Genomic DNA, 21,689 nt, shown 5'->3' with positions numbered 1-21,689 from the left:
ATGTGGTGCTGCTTCAGATTACATGTTTGTATTTTCAGAGACTGCACAGCATATTTACAGTTTTATAAGTTAATGTAGTGGTTGAATCAGAGGTACGCTGTGCTCTTCATATCAGACACACTCATTATGTAACTTATCTAAATGAGCATCCATACAAGTATCAAGAGTCTCAGCCAGCTACAGAAGAACATGTCTCTGGTGTTTACTGCCCTCTACTGGTGTGACCATGTCACAGCTACACAGCACAGACACCTGCAGCTCAACATCCACATTCAAATCTGTTGTCCTGTTGAAGAAGGAAGAGTCTTGTTCTCCTCCACTGGAGCACTCTTGTAAATTCAGCATTAAATGAAAACAGTAAGTTGTTTGTTTCCTTGTAAAAAGTGTCAGTTTGTGGCAGCATGGCTGTACCAGCCTGTCTGCTTCTGTGTCTAAAGTGCTGAAGTCTTACCTGCCAACATTTAGCAGCTGTTTGAACACACTGTTTGCACTGATTTCACCATTTACACTCAATTTATGAAAGAAGAAACATTTTATTGATGCTAAACATGTCACATTTTACAAATACACTAAACAGTAACCAGTATAGGCTACTTCTTTGTCCCCGTGGATAAAGTCACCAGACTCCCTTTAAAAAACGTTCATTTTGAGACTTGTCGCTGTAGGAGAAAATGTATAAACTTTGATAAACGTTGTCTACAACACTTTCATAACTATCTGAGCCTACTTGTTCATTCGGCAAACGGTACACATGAAGATATTTCTTTCTTTGTGTAAAAACAAGGATCTGTCCGACGTGTTTACACGTTAGGAAAAGGCGGGTTCGGTTAACGTGCAGCTGCGTGGTTTGTCCAAGTGGGGTCGTGTTGCCATACCAACCCGCGCTGCTCAGACCGCTTTTATTCACATTATTGATTATCGACTAGAGATGACCCGTCAATGGTGGCGACGTAGCGACAGTCTGGATGAACGTGTGTGATGGACTTTGTGCTGTTTGACCTCTGACTCATCTCCCGCCAGCTACAGATATATACAAGTTAGCTTAGCATGCTAGCTGTAAGCAGAGCAGACAGTTTCGGACAGAGTTCGTGACTGTGAAGATGTCTAAAGTCCAGATGCTGAGACTGTTGGTGGAGCAGCGAGTGGCTGCAGCTGCTGAGGAGATATGTGGGCTGTTTGAGGAGGAACTGCGTCGGTCCACAAAGGAGAACCGGCGACACCGGAACCTACTGGACGCTGCTTTAACGCCTGAGCTTCGGTTACACAGAGCAGGTTGGTTCTGTTGACCAGGTCATGTGACCCATTGACTCAATCAATGCCGAATTGTCTTCATATACTGGTTGAATGAGACGCACCTCTTTTTATTGGATTTCACTGCATCTTATATTTTATATGAATATTTGTAATGAAAAATCAGAATTTGTATTATTAGTTTCCAGGTGACGTCACCCATTAACTCAAAATCCATCCTGAAAACTTCAGTGAAGTTAGTTTTAAGTTGGATATTACATGATCCCACACTGATTTTGAGTCGGCATAATAGCTTTATTGTGGGCACAAGAAACTTGAAATTGGAGGTTATCAAGGACCATGAAGCGTTAAAATGTAGGTTTGGAAAACCATAAGTAAGAATTTTAAATCAACATTTTACATGTGATTGTATTGTTGTTGATTTTACTACTACTAATTAGGGCTGAACGATATATCGTTATCGTATCTATATCTAGATATGAACATTCAAGATATTAATATCGAAAAAGCAACGATATAAACGATATAGATCCCCCGCCCCCCCCCAAAACATAAATCATCCTCCATTATTTGGAGGTATTTTGAAATTAAAAAGGATGATGTAAACCAGAGCGAGGTGTTGTGCAGGTTGTGCTTGGCGAAAATTGCGACGAAGCAAGGTAGCACAACAAACATGTTTCCCCACCTGAAACAACACCATTGCGTGCTGCACGAAGAGTGTATTGCAATGAGAGAAACACCGGGGACTTCTCAGTCATCCCAAAAGAAGCCCAAGCAAAGTTTGATTGCTGATGTGTTCAGTAGCGTTACACCGTATGAGTCGACGTCCACCAGACATAAAGACATTACAGATGCTATAACATACCACAATGCAAAAGACATGGTACCCGTGTACACAGTCTCGAAAGAGGGCTTTAAAAAAATGGCTCGGACGCTGGACAAGCAATATAAAATACCATCCCAAATACATTTTAATCAAGTGGGCATTCCGAAACTCTATAATGAGTGTAAAATGAATGTTGAATCTGAGCTCCGTGAAATTGATCATTTCGCCACAACCACGGACCTGTGGTCGAGCCGGACAGCCGAACCTTACATCAGTTTAATGGTCCATTTTATTTACATATTTTTTATGTTAATGTTGATGACTGGCCACTGCCATTGAGTTCTTATCAATAAAACTGCACTTTCCACATTCTTTTGTATTGATGTTTTTATTTTTCTGAAAAATGCTTGGTCTTCACCGAACCCGTAGTCATATCGTATCGTATCGATATGGAGATATCTGGCATGAATATCGAGATATGAAATATTGTCCATATCGTTCAGCCCTACTACTAATGAGTAATGACTTCTGGTCATTCAGTGGCTCTCATAATGTTCCAGTGGAACAATGTGGAGTTACCTGTCTGCTCCAGTATTTGGCTTAATATCAACCTGATTTCTGTTGGCCTAACATTTGTCTTTTTGTCTCCTGTGTCCTGCAGATGTCCAGCAGCTGTTGTTTAGTCAGGAAGAGGTTTCTCCCAAGCAGCAGGAGTGGAGCTCCAGTCTGGACCAGCAGGACCCAGAGCCCCCACACATTAAAGATGAACAGGAGGAACTGTGGACTAATCAGGAGGAGGCTGATATCACATCCACTCTTGTTCCTGTGAAGAATGAAGATGATGATGAAGAGAAACCTCAGTCCTCGCAGCTTCATCAAAGACAAACTGAACAGATGGAAACAGAAGCTGATGGGGAAGACTGTGATGGACCAGAACCAGCCAGGAACTCAGAGCCAGATTACAGACAATTAAAACCAGAGACTAAAGACAGGGCAGAAGACTCTCCTGATCCTGAGGCTGAAGACTCTCTTGAACCTGAGCCTGAAGACTCTCCTGATCCTGAGGCTGAAGACTCTCTTGAACCTGAGCCTGAAGACTCTCCTGAACCTGAGGCTGAAGACTCTCCTGATCCTGAGGCTGAAGACTCTTCTGAACCTGAGGCTGAAGACTCTCCTGAACCTGAGGCTGAAGACTCTCCTGATCCTGAGGCTGAAGACTCTCCTGAACCTCAGGCTGAAGACTCTCCTGAACCTGAGACTGAGCCTGAAGACTCTCCTGAACCTGAGACTGAAGACAGTGATGATGATTGGAGTGAGACCAAAGAACTTCAGTCAAGTTTAAACTCTCAGAAAAACATTGAAGTCCCTGTAAGTGGTGGAGGATGCTGTACTGGCAAGGAACAATTTATTTCCTCTGACTGTGGTGAAAGATCTAGCCAGAACTCAAAACTGAGGATTTGCGCGAGGAATCACACAGGAGAGAAACCATTTAGTTGTCGTGAATGTGGTAAGAGATTCAGTTACCAGCGAGATCTTATCGGACACACAAGGATTCACACAGGAGAGAAACCATTTAGCTGTCGTGAATGTGGTAAAAGATTCAGCCAACAGAAAAATCTTATCGGACACACAAGGATTCACACAGGAGAGAAACCATTTAGCTGTCGTGAATGTGGTAAGAGATTCCTCCATAAGCCCAATCTTATCAGACACACAAGGATTCACACAGGAGAGAAACCATTTAGCTGTTGTGAATGTGGTAAAAGATTTAGCCGACAGAAACATCTTATCACACACACCAGGATTCACACAGGAGAGAAACCATTTAGCTGTTGTGAATGTGGTCAAAAATTTAGGCAACAGGAACATCTTAGCACACACACCAGGATTCACACAGGAGAGAAACCATTTAGCTGTCGTGAATGTGGTAAGAGATACGTCCATAGGCCCAGTCTTATCAGACACACAAGGATTCACACAGGAGAGAAACCATTTAGCTGTCGTGAATGTGGTAAAAGATTCAGGCAACAGCAAGATCTTATCACACACACAAAGATTCACACAGGAGAGAAACCATTCAGTTGTTGTGAATGTGGTAAAAGATTCAGGCAACAGCAAGATCTTATCACACACACAAAGATTCACACAGGAGAGAAACCATTCAGTTGTTGTGAATGTGGTAAAAGATTCAGGCAACAGCAAGATCTTATCACACACACAAAGATTCACACAGGAGAGAAACCATTCAGTTGTTGTGAATGTGGTAAAAGATTCAGCCGACAGCAACATGTTATCTCACACATCAGGATTCACACAGGAGAAGAAACATGATTTAACTCTGATGTGGTAAAAGATTTAAACCTAAGTGAAGTATGACCCGACACATGGCCGTGCACACAGAACAGAAATACTTCTGTTGCAGTGGTTGTTACAAAACATTCACCCGGTGTGACACGTTTATTAAACACAAGTGTGATCGTTGTAATCCGTCACAGTTTCATTATAACCAGACTTAGAGGTTCAGCTGAACAGATGGAAACAGAAGCTGGTGGAGAGGCCTTTGGAGGACCAGAACCAGCCAGGAACTCAGATCCAGATAGACATTTATAATCAGAGTCTGAAGACAAGCCTGAAGAGTCTTCTGAGACTCAGACTGAAGACCGTGATGAGACCAGTGAAAACAACACAGTTCAACACTTTCCTACAAGATGATGACAAATGTGTCTGTAGAGTTGAACATGTTGTCTAAATACTGACACACTAGGAAGTTTGATATTGTTGTTTCATGAGAAACAAACATGTTTGGAGTTACTGTGTTTTGAAAAAGTGTCTTTAGATCCGAACTGATAGTGAGAAGTCTGAAACAAGACTCAGAAAGTGTTAAATGCTGAGGTCCAGCAGCATGTTCTCATGGATGTTCTTCTGTTTTGTTTGGATGTAAATCAGTTGTGGTGACAATCCATCCCATATTATATCACAAACAAGCAAATGACTTTCTTGTGTTCAAGCATTTGCAGTTCTGAATTCTGAAGCTGAAAGAAACCTGTGAATGTTGTTTTTAATCAACAAACACTAGGATGGTTCGATCCCGTCCTCAGGCCTCTGGAACCCTTCCTCCACCCTCTCTTTCCAGTGGAGGTTTCAGGGACTGTGTGTGTCTGTTGTCATCAGTCGAGCATCCTGTTCGTGACACCAGTGTTGTCGGCAGTTTGTCTAATAAAGAATTCACAAACAGTCTTTCTGGTGATTATTCAATCATTTGTTAAAGAACACAGTACAGAGTGTTTGTCTGTAAGGAATGTTGGCTTGTCTGAGCTTTTGTGAGGTTTAAGGGAAGTCTGGAATTTTTAAACCTGGACCTATTTTACATGTTTGACATGCCAATGATTTACACTTAACGAAGGTTTTGGATGGGTCCAGTTGATCTCCTCAGCTGGCAGCCACGACACAACTGAGACAAAGTGTTTTTGTCTGACAGGCTGAGGTTGTTATTCTAAGAGTCTGACAGAAACTACTCCTACAGAGACCGTTTGGTTAAATAATAAGATCCGTTTTGTAACCAGAAACACAAAGTCGCACTCTGAAGTTTCGTGAGAGGTCAACTTTTGATCGTCAAAATTGGGCCCTGACTTTAGAAATCCTCGTGGTAAACTCCAAACTCCTCTCTCCAACGTTTTGGTAACAAAATGGATCTTATTATTTAACAGAGAGGTCTCTGTGTGGGAACAATGTGTGTAATGTTGTCAGACTGTTACTGGTAAATACCACTGAGCACATCTGCACTTCGTTGAGACGATGCTCATGTTTAAAGGAGCTGTTTGTATTTTCCAGCCGCCTGCTTCAAACGATTAGGGGGCATTATTTCCCCCCATCTCAATGTTTAGATCGAACCCTTGTTGTGACTCAAACCCGGGCCGCTGCAGCGAAGACAAAGCCTCTGTACATGGGACGCCCACTCTACCAACTGAGCTAATGGGCACACCCCCACTCCATTTACTTGATAACTTTAGTTACTAGTTACTTTACAGATTACATGCTGCATCAGAGCAAAGGGAGCTCATTTTTAATTTGGAGTTGGATTAAAAGACAAACAAAACACAGAATTCAATAATCAGAAAAGTGTGCAGTAAAACTGGATGTGCTAATAATGGTTCAGTCCAGTTTACAGAGAATACATGCAGGTAAGTTGTGTATAATTTACTTTGACTTATTATTACTGTCGGGTACATTTCATTCTTTAGTAATATGGGGTAACTTTCAACTTTAACAAAGTAATATTTAAACGTGATCGTTACTTTTACACAAGTTTGACTTGTGTGGCCTGATTATCAGGCCGATATTCTGCATTTTATCAGTTATCAGTGATTTTTCTGTCAGATCTGCAAAAGAAATTAACTCATTTTAAAATGTGCTTCTTTGGCTCTGATGCAGCTTCCTCTCACACAATGTCTGATTGGTAACTCGACACAATTAACAACCTATAAACAAAGAAATTATCTGAATCAGAAAATGAAAATACTCAAGTAAAGTACCTGAAAATTGTACTTAAGAACAGAACTTGAGTAAATTGTACTTTGGTTTATTTCATCACGGGTTGTTAGAGATTTTGACACAAAGAGTTCACCGTGCAGACGGGAGGTTGCCCACTCCCAGGGAAGGACGAGCTTAATGCCTCAAACTGATTTAAAAAGGGGGCTTGTGAGATAACCAGGGCCAAAAGGACACATGACACTACCACAGCATGGAGACTGGGTCTATTCTACAGTTCGGGAATAATCAGACCTGATCTCTGAATGGTACTGACTGTTTGTTTAATGGCTGTGGACATCAACATCAAATGGACCGACACTACAGTGAATTCCCTTTGTTTTAACAGCCTTGACACAAACAAGGGATTTTGAAAAACCCACTTTTCTACTCTACTACACTTTTCATCAGAGAATGGTCATGTGACCTGCAGGCTCAGTCCTGATGAAGGAGCCATCTTTATAGAAATCAGCTGAGAGGTTGGAGGTCTCTGTTGTACAGGTCAGAGTGACATCATCTTCCTCCATCACAGGGAGGACAGGAGTCTGCAGGATCACTGCTCCACCTCAACACAGAGACAAACTACAGCACTTCATCCACCTTCACAGCTTCATCAGCACTGACTGCACAGCCTCATCTTACCAGAGACAGTGATGTTGATGCTGGTACTGGCTGCTCCCTCTGTGGACTCACACCAGTAAACTCCACTGTCAGATGGGAAGATGTAGCTGATGATACAGGAAGAACCAGCTGGTTCTCCCCAGTCAGCTCCACACTGAGTTCTGGTTTCATCACTGGTGTTCCTCCTCACCGTCCATCCATCAGAGCTGTGGTCCTCCTTACACCTCAGAGAGACAGACTGATATTCAAACAGCTGAGAGCTGGCAGAAATCTTGTTAATTTGTTAAGTTTCTGTACGTTCAAACAAAGGACAACTCTTTAAAGAACATCAGTATTCCCTAGAAAGTATTATCTCAACAGCTGCTGACTGTCAGGTGATACGTTCACTCACCTCCATTGGTTTCACAGCAAAGCAGAGGGATCAATGCTGAGGAGAAACGAGACTCAGGTTGGTTTGAGAGTTAACAACAAGATCAGACGGAGGACTGAGACACTTGGAGTTTTACTGCACTCGACATACCGGCAACATCTTTCAACCTCAGATAAATGTACTGTGTGTATGTGGATAGTAAATGTTCTTCTAAAGGCTTCATTACAAAGGTATTTATTTAAATTAGGTTGTAGCAGCACAGCTAGTCGACCACCTAGGAACCAATGAACAATTTGGTTTTAAATTATCCCACAGAAATAGCCAGCTGTTACTTCATTGAAAATGTAAAGTGCTTCTTGGATGGGTTAATGTTGTGAGGGCCGTGTTTCTCAACCTGAAAAAGCCCCTTGGCACTGTCAACCATAGCATTCTCCTTCCTAATGCCGTGTTCAGACCAAAGCAACCCAATTATTTGTGATTAGACTCGAAATTGTGTCTAATCCCTCCGGGCTTTTGAAGCGATGACGTAAAAAATGGCACCAAGCAAGCATTCGCGTGACTTGACAATATTGAACTCAAGCGAAATTTTCACGTGACGCTGTGTCATGAAAGCCTATCGGGGTTGACATTCACGCTGATGTCATGACATTCACATCACTGATATCCGGACAGTCTTGAACAGCAATGCAGGAGAGGATACTAATCATTAATCGTGGCTGTTTGTGGACACCTGAAGCTGTACGATAACACACCTTCTATTCTATTTCTTACCTTTTTAATTTATATTGTTAATTTTTGGCTATTGTTATTATTATTATTGTTTTTTCTAAATATTTTGTCCTTTGGCTGCTTTGGCAAACAAATTTCCCCATTGTGGGACAATAAAGGAATTCTGATTCTGATTCTGATTCTACTCGTACAGAGACAGGACAAAAAGGAGCTGCCTTGGAGGAAAGTGAGCCAGGAAGTCTGACTACCAGGTAAGTCATGGAAATATGTCTTAGCACAGCATAGCTCTGATCAATCAGTACTCCGTTCAGGGAACAAGCATTTTAAAAGTTGTTTGCTTGTCGTCTGGCTGACAGACCTGATGAATTCAGGCTTTACACAAAGCGACATTATGATGTTGTTATTTCAGCGTCCTTCTGATCCATTTATTGATTCAGATCACAGAGAAATCTCTTTGTTTTAGGTTCAAACCGATGTGGTAAAACAGATTAATTCAGGCTACGTCAACTTGCTGGTCACAGTTACTATCTTTTTATTTTAACACACCTATTAAGAAGCTGCCTCAGAGGAGACAGATGCCCTGCAGCTGAGAACTGGGCACTAGCCAGCCTCAGGTAGAGCTGAAAGCTGCAGTCATCCAGACAATCAGCTCCAGACGCTCCATAACTTGTCTATACTCAAATGTTCTAAACAGCTCGGCCCAAGCAGCTCAGTTGGTAGAGTGTGCCTCATTTACAGAGGCTTTGTCCTCGCTGAAGGGTTCAAGTCCAACCTGCAGCCCTTTGCTGTGTGTCATCCCCCCTCTCTATCATCCTGTTTCCTGTCATCTCTCAAAGCTATCCAATCAATAAGACTGAAAAAATACATTAAAAAAAAACAAGCAGTTGATTGGTTTGACTCATATCTTCAAACTAGACAACAGTGTGTGAACGTTGACCAAGAAAGGTCATCCCCTTTATTTGGGTTGCCTTGTTTTCAACTTCTTTCAGTCTAATTTATTTGAATCAATTGAACCAAATTTATTTGAATATATTTGGATGGCATTGCATCAACTGGATTTAAGGACCACGCTCATGTGAGAATCGCATCCTGATATTAATGACTAATTAATCCCCTTGTCTCTTATTTGTCTTTAAGACAGAGAAGAGGAGACGAGACGAGGAGGGAGGGCATTGTCAAATCTCTCATTTTAAAGGTAAATACCAACTGGTTCAATAATATTGTCAGAACTTATTAAAGGAATAGTTCACTCTAAAACAAAATTCAGTCATTATCAACTCACACACATGCCTTTGAGATCTCCGGTGTAGTTTCTTATTCCTCAAAGTGCAGCTGGAGACCCAGGGGGCTACCCTCCGGCAGGAATAATCCATATAAGAGCATAAGTGGCGCCCGAGACGAAAAGGTCCATAAAACTACACAAAAACTTTGTATATTCCTCCATACTGCTCGTCCGCTGCAATCCAAGTGTCCTGAAGTGGCGACATCCAGAGTTTACTCGAAACGACGTCATTTAATACATTTTTCTAGCCTAAACAGTCACTATGCTACATCTTGCCTGGAGGCACGCTCCGCGTTCACGCGAGTCTCCCTCACAGCCATTTGCACTACGGAAGCCGCGCCGGACAAGATGAACGAGACTCACAATAGACACACACCGGTATTTACATGCTGCTGTGAGTGTCAAAGTTTCAAATCACTAGTGCAGCAGATCCCTCTTGTGTTTGTGTGTCGCTTGGTCGCTCAAAGCAGGCTTCCAGCGTTCCTCCAGGCAGATGTAGCATAGTGACTGTAACTTAGGCTGTAAAAATGTACTAAATGACGTCATTTCGAGTAAACTCTGGATGTCGCCACTTCAGGACACTTGGATTGCAGCGGACGAGCAGTATGGAGGAATATACAAAGTTTTTGTGTAGCGGGTCTCCAGCTGTGGAATAAGAAACTACACCGGAGATCTCATCAGCATGTGGGTGAGTCGATAATGACTGAATTTTGGTTTAGAGTGAACTATTCCTTTAAGTGTGCATCATCCAACTGAGTCACCACATTTACTCAGTGACATCATCAAAGTCTACCTGCCACATACAATGACTGAACCAGACTGCAGAAAGAAGAATTCAATCAGTCAGGACCTGAACAATCATCTATGTGTAATAACTTCAGAGAAATCTCTTCTAAAGTGTTTCTTCTTGTTTCTTACAGCTGAACCAAACTTCAGAAACTCATCTCACTACAAACACTTCTGACACAATCAAACAGTAAACATGTGTTTCAAATAAAAAGTCAAAACCAGAGGAACTTTTCAGTTTGGTTTCTAAGGTTCAGGTCAAACCTCATGTTTTTCATTGCTTTTGTATGTTGGAGAGTCAAAAGGGTCTGTTTCTATTGTGTTATAATAAAGTTTGGACATTCTGCCACATTAAAAAAAGAGAAAAAGAAAAAAAGAAAGAAAGAAAAGAAAAGATGAAAAAAGAAAAGATAAAAAAAGAAAAGAAAGGAAAAGCTTTTGGTCCATGAGTAGATGCACACTTGTCTCTGTGTGCTGATGTGGTTGCTGGGTTTGGTCTGGCAGAAGGAAAATAGTCCTACATGAAACTCTTCTCAACCATGTCTGTGGATTATGAATAATCTTATTATTATTGAATATTATTGATTATTGAATAACTGGGTCATGATTCCTGGAGAGACAATTATGTTCAAATTATTATTATTATTATTATTATCACTTTGAGCACCACAAGACAAGTGCCATCTAGTTCCATTATATTCAAGAGACATCTCAATGGCTGGTATCTCCAACACTCTCCAAAAATCACTCTTCAAGTAAGAGGAAACTAAGACTTTTAATTTTGGAGCAGAGGGCAGTGTACAACAGAAAACACACCACAGACTGGATTAACACACACACACATGCATGCACGCACGCACGCACACGCACACACACACACACACACACACACACACACACACACACACTGGGGAAGCTCCAAAAAATTCCCCAAACTTTCTCTTCATCTGGCTCTTATTCCCACAATGTTCACTCCACCTACGTAATTCAAACATCAGCTTGTAGGAAAATTTGTGTTGGTCACAACAATCAGAATCAGAATCAGAATTCCTTTATTTGTCCTGCAAATGGGGAAATTTCTGTGTCACAGCAGCCAAAGGACAGGAATATTACAATAAACAATAATAAAAGTAAAAAATAAACAATATAATAAAAAGATAAGAAACAGAATAGACTCATATACATAATATTTACAATATGAACAGTGTAATTATAAACAGTGTGGGCATTGTCTGTTTATTTACAAATAATAAATATGGGTATTAAAAATTGTCCAGTTAGTGCAAACCAAAGAGAATGAGAGTGAGATATGTGTAGAGTTTGAGTGCTCATGTGAGGTCTACTGGGAGCAGTGCTGGTTGTACAGTCTGACAGCTGCAGGAAGGACGGACCTGCGATGCCTCTCCTTCACACACTTGGACCTGTGATACCTCTCCTTCACACACTTGGACCTGCGATGCCTCTCCTTCACACACTTGGACCTGCGATGCCTCTCCTTCACACACTTGGACCTGCGATACCTCTCCTTCACACACTTGGACCTGCGATACCTCTCCTTCACACACTTGGACCTGCGATGCCTCTCCTTCACACACTTGGACCTGTGATACCTCTCCTTCACACACTTGGGGTGTATCAGCCTGTCACTGAAGGAGCTGACCAGTGCTGTGATAGTGGCCTGTAGGGGGTGGGACTCCTTCACCAGCAGCGATGACAGCTTGTCCATCATCCTGCTCCCCCCTACCACCTGCACTGGGTCAAGAGGACATCCCAGGATGGAGCTGGCCTTCTTGATGAGTTTATCAAGTCTCCTCCTACCTGTTGCCGAGATGCTGCTGCTCCAGCAGACTAATCCATAGGAGTGCCCCCTGCACTCCTGAGGACCTGAGCTTCCTCAGCAGATGGAGTCTGCTCTGACCTTTCTTATATGTTGCTGCAGTGTGATCAGTCCAGTCCAGTTTATTGTTCAGGTGAACTCCCAGGTACTTGTGGGTGTCTGATCAAACCTATTGAAGAATAGGTTCAGGTCGTTCACCCACGTCTGATCCCCGGCAGCCTGAGAGTCTGGTTTCCTCTCCCCTGAGATGGTTTTAAGGCTTTTCCAGACTCCACTGATGTTACTCTGCTGCAGCTGGTCCTCCATCTTCCTCCTGTAGCTGTTCTTCCCCTCTCTGATCTTCTTCCTCAGCTCCTTCTGCACAGCCTTCAGCTCCTCTTCGTTGCCTGACATAAAGGCCCTCTTTTTCTCCTTAAGGAGAGCCTTAATGTCAGGATTAATCCAGGGTTTGTTGTTTGAAAAAGTGTTATCCACACATAAGTGTATATAGCCTGTTATGCAGCCTGTTAAACTGTCAGTGTCCTCCACATGAGAAACGTACAGCTCTTCCCACACAGTTGAGTCAAAGCAGTCCCTCAGAGCCTCTTCACACTCCTCAGTCCATGTCTTGTAACTGTGCGGGTTTCCGCTGATTGCCTGTTAACCAGGGGCTTGTACACAGGCAGGAGAAGAGGGGGGATGAGTTGTATGCCTCCTTGCTGTTGGCAGAAAATATCAGTTACAGCGTTTTTTTTGTTTCTGGTGTGGCAAGTGACATACTGCGTACATGTAGGCAGGGTGGAGACAGAGAGGCATGATTGAAATTCCCAGAGATGAGGCAGAGGGCCTGTGGGTGCTGTGTCTGCAGTGAGCTTGTGACTGAGTGAAGGGCGTCCCGTTGATGTAGCTTGTATATTGTTAAGTGTTGACATTGTCAGTTTTGTTATCATGTCGTCTTTAAACATTATGAGGGCAGCTGGACCTGTTAATACCATGGTAAAGAATCATTATCTAAGCGGACGCGTTCCGATACGACTTGAACGCATCTGACGCAGTTAAATGACGTCATACATGCGCCAACACAATATACATGTGGAAGTGGTTGGCCAAGTTGAGCAGCCGGTGTGTTTCCCTGCTCTGTCTCAGTCTGTGGTTGATGTCAGGCTGTTGAAGGTCTTTTAAAAAAGTTCCGTTCCTCGTGCACTTAGAAATTGAAGCGCTCTGATTGGCTGTTTGATGCTGCCAGGCGCCTTTATGCAGAGAGAAGCCGGCAAGCTAACATCAGCAGCTAGTTGACACAGCGACATTAGCAAGCAGACATCAGTCACCGCTGCTCATGTCAGATGGCTGATGAACGTGTGAAAGGTGAAGCCTCCGCCCGGCAGGAGAGTGATAATGACGGTGAGGAGAGCGGGCAGAAGATAGCGAGAGGTGACGGAGAGGAGGAAAACCAAAGTCTGTCCAAGAGGCAGAGGAAGAAGCTCCTGAAGCAGCAGAAATGGGAGGAGGAGAGGGAGCTACGAAAGTAAGCGAGCTCATGTTCGGCTGTCCTGTCACAATCACTCATTCATTCACTCACTCAGCTGTGAAAACATTTGTCTTGTGAAACATGAGGTGGTAAAATGTCGTTTTCCATGGTAGCACACCAGTGCTCCCTTACATGCCGAACTCCATTCAATCATTGGTCAATTTAAGGCTGTATTGCTTGTTGTGGCCATTTGTCCATAAATAAAAGTAAAAAAAAAAAAAAATCAATACTCCACACTCTGTAGGGATACACTCTATGAAGACATACTAAGTCCATGCTCGGTTATGTTAAAGGTTTCATTAATATTTTCTGCTAAGTGAAGCACATATATAAATCAGCACTAAATAGATGTATTTTTAAAGCTCCAACCAATTAGATTGTCAGTCATGGTGATATTGTGTTCAGTAATGTAACAGTTGAGATCTGGGAACATTCACATTAGTATAAAAATGGTTAGAAAACAGGAGCAATCATGATTGAAAATAAATCTGACATGTATACAGGTAATATAAAGCTCTTAATTTGAAAACTCAAAATGAGTGCACCTTAAATGTTGTTGATAATGTGGTTCACTGAATATTCTGTCTCTTTTACAACCCAGAGCTTCCTTTGCCTATCCCCCTGAACACAAATCCTCTTTACAGTGATATGAATACCCAGCTTACCTTTGTTCCATCATACCATAATACGAAAGGAGGACATCTGAGAACAGGTGCTCGGCTGCAGGTCCCACCGAGCTCCCTCCTTCTTGTTGTCCAGCAGACGACCACGGCAACAACAATCTCTGTCGGCGTCACTGACATGTTATTATTTCCTAACTGTATGTTCAGTGGTTGTCGGGTGTTAATGGCATCATGTTTTTCTTGCGGTTGGTTTGAAAATCAAGCAGCTAATGGCAGAGCTGATGCAGCAGATTGTGAGCTGTTGTGTCCTCCGCCTGTTAACACACGGCCTGTTAACACACGACCCGGCTGTCTCTCCCTCGGCTGTTCAAACAGAACAATACAATGACAAAGAGAGACAGTAGAATGCATTCATACTGGATCCATGAACTTTACAAGCAAAATAACTGCATGATAGGTTGGTAGATATTGTCGCAGTCCTACAACGGTATCGAAGCATTTTTTTATCACAATATCACTAAATTCAATATATTGTTACATCCGTAGGTGTCAGCTATTGAATTAATCAGCAACTTCTCAGCAGGTCCCTGATTCAGATTCTTTAGCTGAAATATATTCTGGTTTCTTTTCTCCTCCATGACAGCTAACTGAGTATCTTTGGGTTGAAGACAAAACAAGACATTGAAAGCGTCACCTTGGTCTTTGGGAAACAGTTTTTTCTCAGTTTTTTTAATGGACCAAACAAATAATCATTTCATCCAGGAAATGATTAATCGCTAATTAAAATAATTGTTAGTTGCAACCCTAAACTGTGGAACTGTGTGTGCTGGTGTGTCCAATTTTTAAAAAATGTTTTGGTCCGATATTTGACTACAGTGTAGGGTGTAGGGAGTCTTCATCATGGTGTCACATCATTGCCCACATGTGCAGTACCTATCCTGTGTTTTCTGTTACAGGCAGAGACGGAAGGACAGGAAGCAGCAGCGTCGGCTTCAGAGGCAAAATCATCATCAGGAGGAGGAGAGAGGAGAAGCCCACAGTGTCAGGAAGCGTCCTCGCAGAGACGTGACGTCCAGCTCACTGCGGCTGGTGGTGGACTGCAGCTTCGATGACCTCATGCTGATCAAGGTAATCGGCTCTGGAGGGATTCCCACCGTGTCTATATCGAGATATAAATCGCGGTTCTGACTCTCCTGACCGATAGTCTTGTTTTGTCTTCAGGATGTCCGGAAGCTTCACAAACAGATCCAGAGGTGCTACGCTGAGAACAGACGAGCCTCTCATCCAGTGCAGGTCAGTGAGTGCTGACTGACATGAAATGGTAGAGACCACCCTGTCTGATGTGTAACCTCTCCTCTCACTTCTCCAGTTTTACCTGACAAGCTTGGGAGGACAACTGAAACAGAGCATGGACGAGAAGGACAAAGGATGGGTGAACTGGAAGGTAAGCATCATCCCGAGTGATGTTTGCACTGAGTTTAGCGATGTTCTTTTCACTCTTTTTTTTCTTTTTTGGTACACGTCATATCAATCAAAATCAAAGAGCTCCTGGAAACATAAACTGATATAGAAGAATGCAGGTAAAAGGAAAATGGCTGAAAAAAGATGCAGCAGAATCATAAATGTCGTAATTTTTGTTTGTCACACTGCTCCCTCTGGAGTTAGTAGAATTTTGCACAGGAACTCCTGTTGGACTGAACCTGATTAGTCTTGTTCCTGAATCTTCACACTCGTCTCCAGCGTTTAGCAAACCGGCAAATAATTTTGATGCCTAGTGTTTTATCGCCCGACTGACAACTGCCGTGGTTTCAGAGATTTCAACATGCGATATGTGCATTAACTTTCAAAAACGAATGGAGGGCTGCAACAAACATATGTTGTAATTATGAATTAATATGTAGATTATTTTCTCATCCTGATGATAAGGAAATGGTAAAAAAGTTAAGTTTTCAAGAAATCAAATTTATAAGATAGTTGGTCAAAAACCCCAAAGGTATGCCATCTACCAGGGCTGCAGCTGACAGCTAAATCAATTAATCTACCGATTACAACTTGGATTATTGGATTAGTAATTGGATAAAAAAACTCAATTTTGTAATTTCCAGAATTTTACTCAAAAACAAACTTATTCCTTGTCTTCTTGTAGTGTACAGTTTCATATAGCGTCGCAAGGCATGGCATGAAATATTCCAAAAACGTCCTGATGTTACGTGTCTCTCCGACCTCATGTCAGCTAATTAGCCAATTAGTGTTGGCTCAGTCTGCTGTCCCCTGCAGATTTGTGTCCACATGCACTTATAGACATGTAATGGACATAAAAACTTTGCATCTGTTACCTGATCATAATGTAATCTAAAACTACTGCCTCTGTTGCTGTATTACGATCGTCTGTATGAATACACACATCTTCTAGTTATATTTTTTTATCTACTTCTGTTACAGCGTTGAGACTGCGGTGGTTCTTGCAATTAAGAAGCAATTTGCATTTACTTCTTTCTGAAATCATGACTCATGTTTAATACCGCTGTCCAGTGCGTCTAACTGTGCAGTGTTTGATAACTGTGCATACTTTCTGCTGCTGCTGCTGTGTGCAGGAAATTAACATTAAAACGGAGCACTACAGTGAAGTCGTGGCTAAAGAGGAGCTGGTGTATCTGACGTCAGACTCTCCCAACGTGCTGGAGGAGCTGGACCAAAAAAAGGCCTATGTCATAGGAGGTCTGGTGGACCACAACCATCATAAGGTGTGTTTGACTTCACAGCTGACTGAGATGCTGGATGTGACTTCTGCCGGCTGATTTGAACTGCTCTTCTCTCGTCTCTCTGGGATTTGTTCACAGGGGATCACCTTTGAGAAGGCGAAGGAGCTGGGGATCGATCACGCCCAGCTACCTCTGAGCAGTTTTGTTAAGATGAACAGTCGGAAGGTTCTGGCAGTCAACCACGGTAAGAACTGCTATCAGACCATCATTAGCTAAGCCTCTGCCCAAGTGGCTTCAGCGTGCGCTGTCTAGAGCCCGACTGTATTGGTTGGCTGATATTGGCCTGTCACAGATACATCAGCATCAGCATTCATGTTGTCCGATATGCTATGGGAAAATATTAATACAGAACTATAATATTATAGTATAGTATTATACTTTACTGTACAGTACAATGTGGCCATAAAGGAATATAAACTGGTGGAGATGCTAACTTTTCACCTGGGACTTGTTAGCTTTAGCCTCAGTCTGTTTTACATCAATACTGAGTTAGTTTTATATCATATATGTAACCATCAGGTGCCTATTTAAAATCATTAGGCAGGGCTCTCTCTTGTTTTCATGCGTCACCTGGAGCCGAGTGCACCAACTGGGCGTAAAAAAAGAGGGTCTTAACTCTTATGCCAGACTTAACTAAGTCCGACGTTGTGACTGGAATTTACACCGAGTGCACCAAGCCTGACTGACAACGGTCGTAGCTGCGCCTGGTCTTACGATGCGCGTCCACGTGAATACATTCGAATCAGTGATTGTTGCCAAGCAACACACTTCTACCTAAAGTGCTCTCAAACAGCTGGAAGAATAAATATGGACAACGCCAATCCAAAGAAAAGGAAAGTAAATTTCACAGATGGGGAAATCAGGAAGCTGATAGAAGCCTACGCAGATCATAAAGACAATCCTCACTGCAAGATTTAACAACAGCAACACGAACAGACAGAAATTGTTGGCTTGGAAATCAATCACTGCCTCTATTAACAACAATTGTGATGGTGGACAGCCGCGGACAGTTGAAGAGGTCAGGAAGAAGTGGAAGGATCTCTTATCAAGAGCCAAAAAAGACTCGTCCGCTCTTAAAAACCCGCCGACCGGGGGAGGACCGGCCCCGAAGATATCACCCTACAGCACCATTATCATTGAGCTGTTTGGAGAGGATTCCCCCGCATTCACGGGTCTGAACGGTATCGACAGTTCAGACATGTCAACAGCAGCCGTTGATGTGTCGGACCGCAGCACAGACTGTAGTGTGACTGCTCTCAGCTGCTGTCAGAGTGGTAGGTTATTAACAAAGTAGCAACTTTTTTCCTACAGCCATCAGTTCGGCCGATATTGTCTCAAAATAGCTACTTTAAATACAATGTCACAATTTTACAGACTCAATCGACCTCCCCACAGAAGAGGGAAGCCCAACAGCGTGCCTCACCACACACACAGAGATGCAGGACGGATCAAGATAGTCTGTCATTTACCATTCTCTAATTAGAGACTAGCCTATTTATTTATTGATTGATTAACATGTTTCCTGCTTCATAGTTCAACACATCCTTGTAATGATAAAATAAATTACTATTTGATATGAGCAATTTATAGCCATAATTTATACTGATATTACTCAGAGCCTAATTACTTGATTGTTGTCTATTTATTAAAAAATAGACTATAGCGATTTGACTTTTTATTTAGTGCATAAAAAAGATAAAGAAGAAGAAGATTTCAATAAAAACAAATCATTTAAAACAACAGTGTCTGATTATTAAAGTTCAATTAAGAGGATCAAATTAATTCAGCTGAAACATCAATGTCTGGCTATACAAGTTCATTTTACAAAGTGGCACTAAATTGCAATATTTACATCATTCTCTCACTCCATACTGTACAACAAGTTATTAGTCCCACAAGTTATTGATTATATGGTTGCAGGCAAGTCGTCCGCCGATATCTTCAAGGATTACAGGGGCAGCAGGGTTCTCATCTACCTCCGGCATCACGTCTTCTTGTCTGGGAAGAGGGATCCTCTTTTTAATGCAAATGTTGTGTAGCACCGCAGAAGCAGCGATGACAACACAGACACGCTCAGGATGCATTCTCATTTCACCGTGGAGGCAGTGAAACCTGAAAGCAACGAAATATATCCATATATATTAGGGTAAAAATAATAAACATCATCACTACATAGATTATACAGATTACATATACCAAACTATGATTTTTGTTTTTGTTAGTGGTGTTTATGCCCATAAACTAAATACTGACCTCCGTTTGAGCACCCTGATGCATCGCTCCACAATATTTCTTGTCGATGCGTGCTTCCTGTTGTAGTTGTGTTCTTGTGCTGTTCTCGGTGCGATGAGAGGGGTCATTAACCACCGCTTCAGTGGGTATCCACTGTCTCCGAGGAGAAGTCCATTCACTCTCCCTGCCTCAAAGTCCTGATACAGCGCACTCTCTCTCAGGATGCGGGCATCATGGGTCGACCCAGGCCATCTTGCGACAAGGTCGATGATGGTCATGTCAGAGTTACACACAAGCTGAACATTTAAAGAGTGGTAACCCTTCCGATTTACATATAAATATTCGTGGTCAGAGGGAGCTTGGATGCAAATATGAGTGCCATCAATGCAGCCGACAATACCGGGTATGCCTGATTTTAAATAGAAGTCCTGCTTGGTCCATGCGGCCTCTTCTTGCGTGGGTAGGTGGATATAATTCCTTAATAACCGCTGGAGGGCCAGGGACACTCTTCTAATAGCCCGGCATGCTGTTGTCCGGTGTACATTGATCATATCTCCCATCGTATTTTGAAAGGCCCCGTTTGCGTAAAACCTGAGCGCAATCAGCACCTGCAGGGCGGGGGACAGCACCGAGTTTCTGTCAGACAGATGCTGCAGTTGAGGGGAGAGCTCTTCAATAAATTCAAACAGCGCTTGTCTACCAAAACGAAATCTCTCGATCAGTTCACTTTCTGAATATATATCGAGCGGGTTTGTCCTGTCACGGATGAGTCTTTCTCGTCTAAATGCCCTCTCGTTAATTATCCGGTAAACAAGACGTCCTGCCATCCTTGCTTCTTTTTTCTGGCTGTGTGATTCTGTTAAAATTACCATGGTTACAAGTCCGAATTTTCAACTTACGCCTGCTCCACACTAGGCCTAAAAGTTGCACCCAGGCGGAACACACACAGGGCTTAAGTCTAACTGGTGCACTAGTCTTAACCTTAAACTGGTCGTAACCTTCCGTTTTAAGTCGGACCTAACGCTACGCCCAGGCGTACGCCCAGCTGCTGCACTCGGCTCCTGAAGTCATTTAAATCAGCCTGATATGAAGTTTCGCTGAGCCAGCGGTAACTATAAAGCTAGCTGTAGCTGATACTATTGTTGTCAGTTGTCTTTTCAACTGACAAAGCCTATGATCAGCTGTTCAAGATGAGAAGCTACTCTTGTCTACTTCTGTCCATTATCTCCAACATGACCACACAGTATCATTTTAACTGTAATGTGCATGCTAGAATAGAAAACTTGTCAGGCTCGGCAGCAGCAACTGAGGGGGCCGGCTTCAGCAAGGATCAATCGACAAATCTTAATAATGGTTCATCTGTGTCACTCCTGCTTTACTATTCTGCTCCAATTGCTTATATTTGGTCTTAGAGTGTGCTTTTCTTCCCTGCTGCAGTGTTTGAGATAATCCTGGCGTACCTGGAGAAGGGCAGCTGGCAGGAGGCCTTCTTCACCGTCCTGCCTCAGAGGAAAGGTGCCGTGGCCGTCGACCAGGACGGAGCGACTACTCAGGAAAGAGAGGAGGAAGACTCAGACTCAGACTCTGACACGCCAGAGCAAACTGAGAAAAGAACCTGAAACTTTACACAAAGTTCACACATCTGAAGTCTGGACATGTTGATGCTAAGGTTGAGTTCAAAAGAGTCCTGTTCTATTTATAACACATCTGCCGCTTTCAGTTTTCAAGATGATTTTTTGTTTTAAACTGTTATTTATTGAGAGTTATGGGCTGATAACTGAGTTGAACACCTAAAAGAAATACAGCATTTCAGTTCCGCTACAGATTTTGGCAGGACATACAGTTGTAAGAAATGATTTATACTTTAGACTTTTATTGTTTGTTTTTTTATTGTTTAGGTGTCAGAGCTGTGCCAAATTGACTGATTTAAAGGAAAAGCATAAAGTCAACACAAAACAACATGTATGTCATTCAATCTGTAATTCAAGGAATATTTTGCCATTTTTGAGAATATAGTTGCAGAATTTGCAAATGTATCTTTTCATATGAGTTTGATATAGAGCAGTGTTTTCACTTCTGCTCCTGGGGCCTCCGGCCCTCCATGTTTTAGATGTTTCCCTGATTGGGGTGATCGGGTCGTTGTCAGACTACAGCAAAGCTTGATGACGAGCTGATCATCTGAATCAGGTGTGTCGGAGCTGGGAAACATCTTGGGCTTTGTTCACACTACCAACCCAAACATGTTTTTTTGTCATCTCCATTGTATCCAGATTGATTTTAGTTAGTCAGGACAGCAAGAAAAACAAATTAAATGCTTTTTCTTACTAACTGGATCC

At 42.5% G+C, this 21,689-nt stretch overlaps 3 protein-coding genes across 4 annotated transcripts; 2 read left to right on the top strand and 1 right to left on the bottom strand.

Moving 5' to 3' along the window:
* Positions 1-433: 433 nt before the first annotated feature.
* On the top strand, positions 434-10,599 carry LOC311252127 (uncharacterized protein). 2 transcript variants are annotated; one of them, XM_084344985.1, is made up of 5 exons: positions 434-1,272; positions 2,739-4,088; positions 8,518-8,575; positions 9,462-9,519; positions 10,527-10,599. In XM_084344985.1, exons 1-5 carry the CDS (start codon positions 1,101-1,103, stop codon positions 10,584-10,586), a joined length of 1,698 nt encoding a protein of 565 aa, XP_084201111.1. In that variant the 5' UTR covers positions 434-1,100; the 3' UTR covers positions 10,587-10,599. The 2 variants fall into 2 exon arrangements, with proteins under 2 accessions (XP_084201111.1, XP_084201110.1); XM_084344984.1 differs by lacking the exons at positions 8,518-8,575; positions 9,462-9,519; positions 10,527-10,599 and having other exon boundaries at positions 440-1,272; positions 2,739-5,312.
* On the bottom strand, positions 6,970-7,622 carry LOC311251782 (uncharacterized protein; the record flags this gene model as incomplete). Its single annotated transcript, XM_084344425.1, has 3 exons — positions 6,970-7,169; positions 7,229-7,478; positions 7,617-7,622. The coding sequence occupies 3 exons, from the start codon at positions 7,620-7,622 to the stop codon at positions 7,012-7,014; spliced, it is 414 nt and encodes a 137-aa protein (XP_084200551.1). The 3' UTR covers positions 6,970-7,011.
* A 2,689-nt stretch (positions 10,600-13,288) lies between the features above and the next one.
* On the top strand, positions 13,289-21,686 carry trmt10a (tRNA methyltransferase 10A). Its single transcript, XM_084344986.1, has 7 exons — positions 13,289-13,733; positions 15,316-15,487; positions 15,581-15,652; positions 15,729-15,803; positions 16,954-17,103; positions 17,200-17,305; positions 20,791-21,686. Exons 1-7 carry the CDS (start codon positions 13,552-13,554, stop codon positions 20,970-20,972), a joined length of 939 nt encoding a protein of 312 aa, XP_084201112.1. The 5' UTR covers positions 13,289-13,551; the 3' UTR covers positions 20,973-21,686.
* The last annotated feature ends 3 nt before the right edge of the window (positions 21,687-21,689 follow it).

The sequence above is a fragment of the Pagrus pagrus genome (genome assembly GCF_965226575.1).
Source record: "Pagrus pagrus genome assembly, chromosome: 22".
NCBI classification, from domain to species: Eukaryota; Metazoa; Chordata; class Actinopteri; order Spariformes; family Sparidae; genus Pagrus; species Pagrus pagrus.
This window is presented reverse-complemented; position numbering and strand designations above follow the sequence as displayed.

What these genes read in the sequence shown, in the direction of transcription:
- LOC311252127 (XM_084344984.1), top strand. Translation starts at nt 1,101, where the DNA reads ATGTCTAAAGTCCAGATGCTGAGACTGTTGGTGGAGCAGCGAGTGGCT. An exon ending in GCTTCGGTTACACAGAGCAG is followed by an intron (nt 1,273 to 2,738) that starts GTTGGTTCTGTT and finishes TGTGTCCTGCAG; the next exon opens with ATGTCCAGCAGCTGTTGTTT.
- trmt10a (XM_084344986.1), top strand. Translation starts at nt 13,552, where the DNA reads ATGGCTGATGAACGTGTGAAAGGTGAAGCCTCCGCCCGGCAGGAGAGT. An exon ending in GAGCCTCTCATCCAGTGCAG is followed by an intron (nt 15,653 to 15,728) that starts GTCAGTGAGTGC and finishes TCACTTCTCCAG; the next exon opens with TTTTACCTGACAAGCTTGGG. An exon ending in TGGACCACAACCATCATAAG is followed by an intron (nt 17,104 to 17,199) that starts GTGTGTTTGACT and finishes ATTTGTTCACAG; the next exon opens with GGGATCACCTTTGAGAAGGC.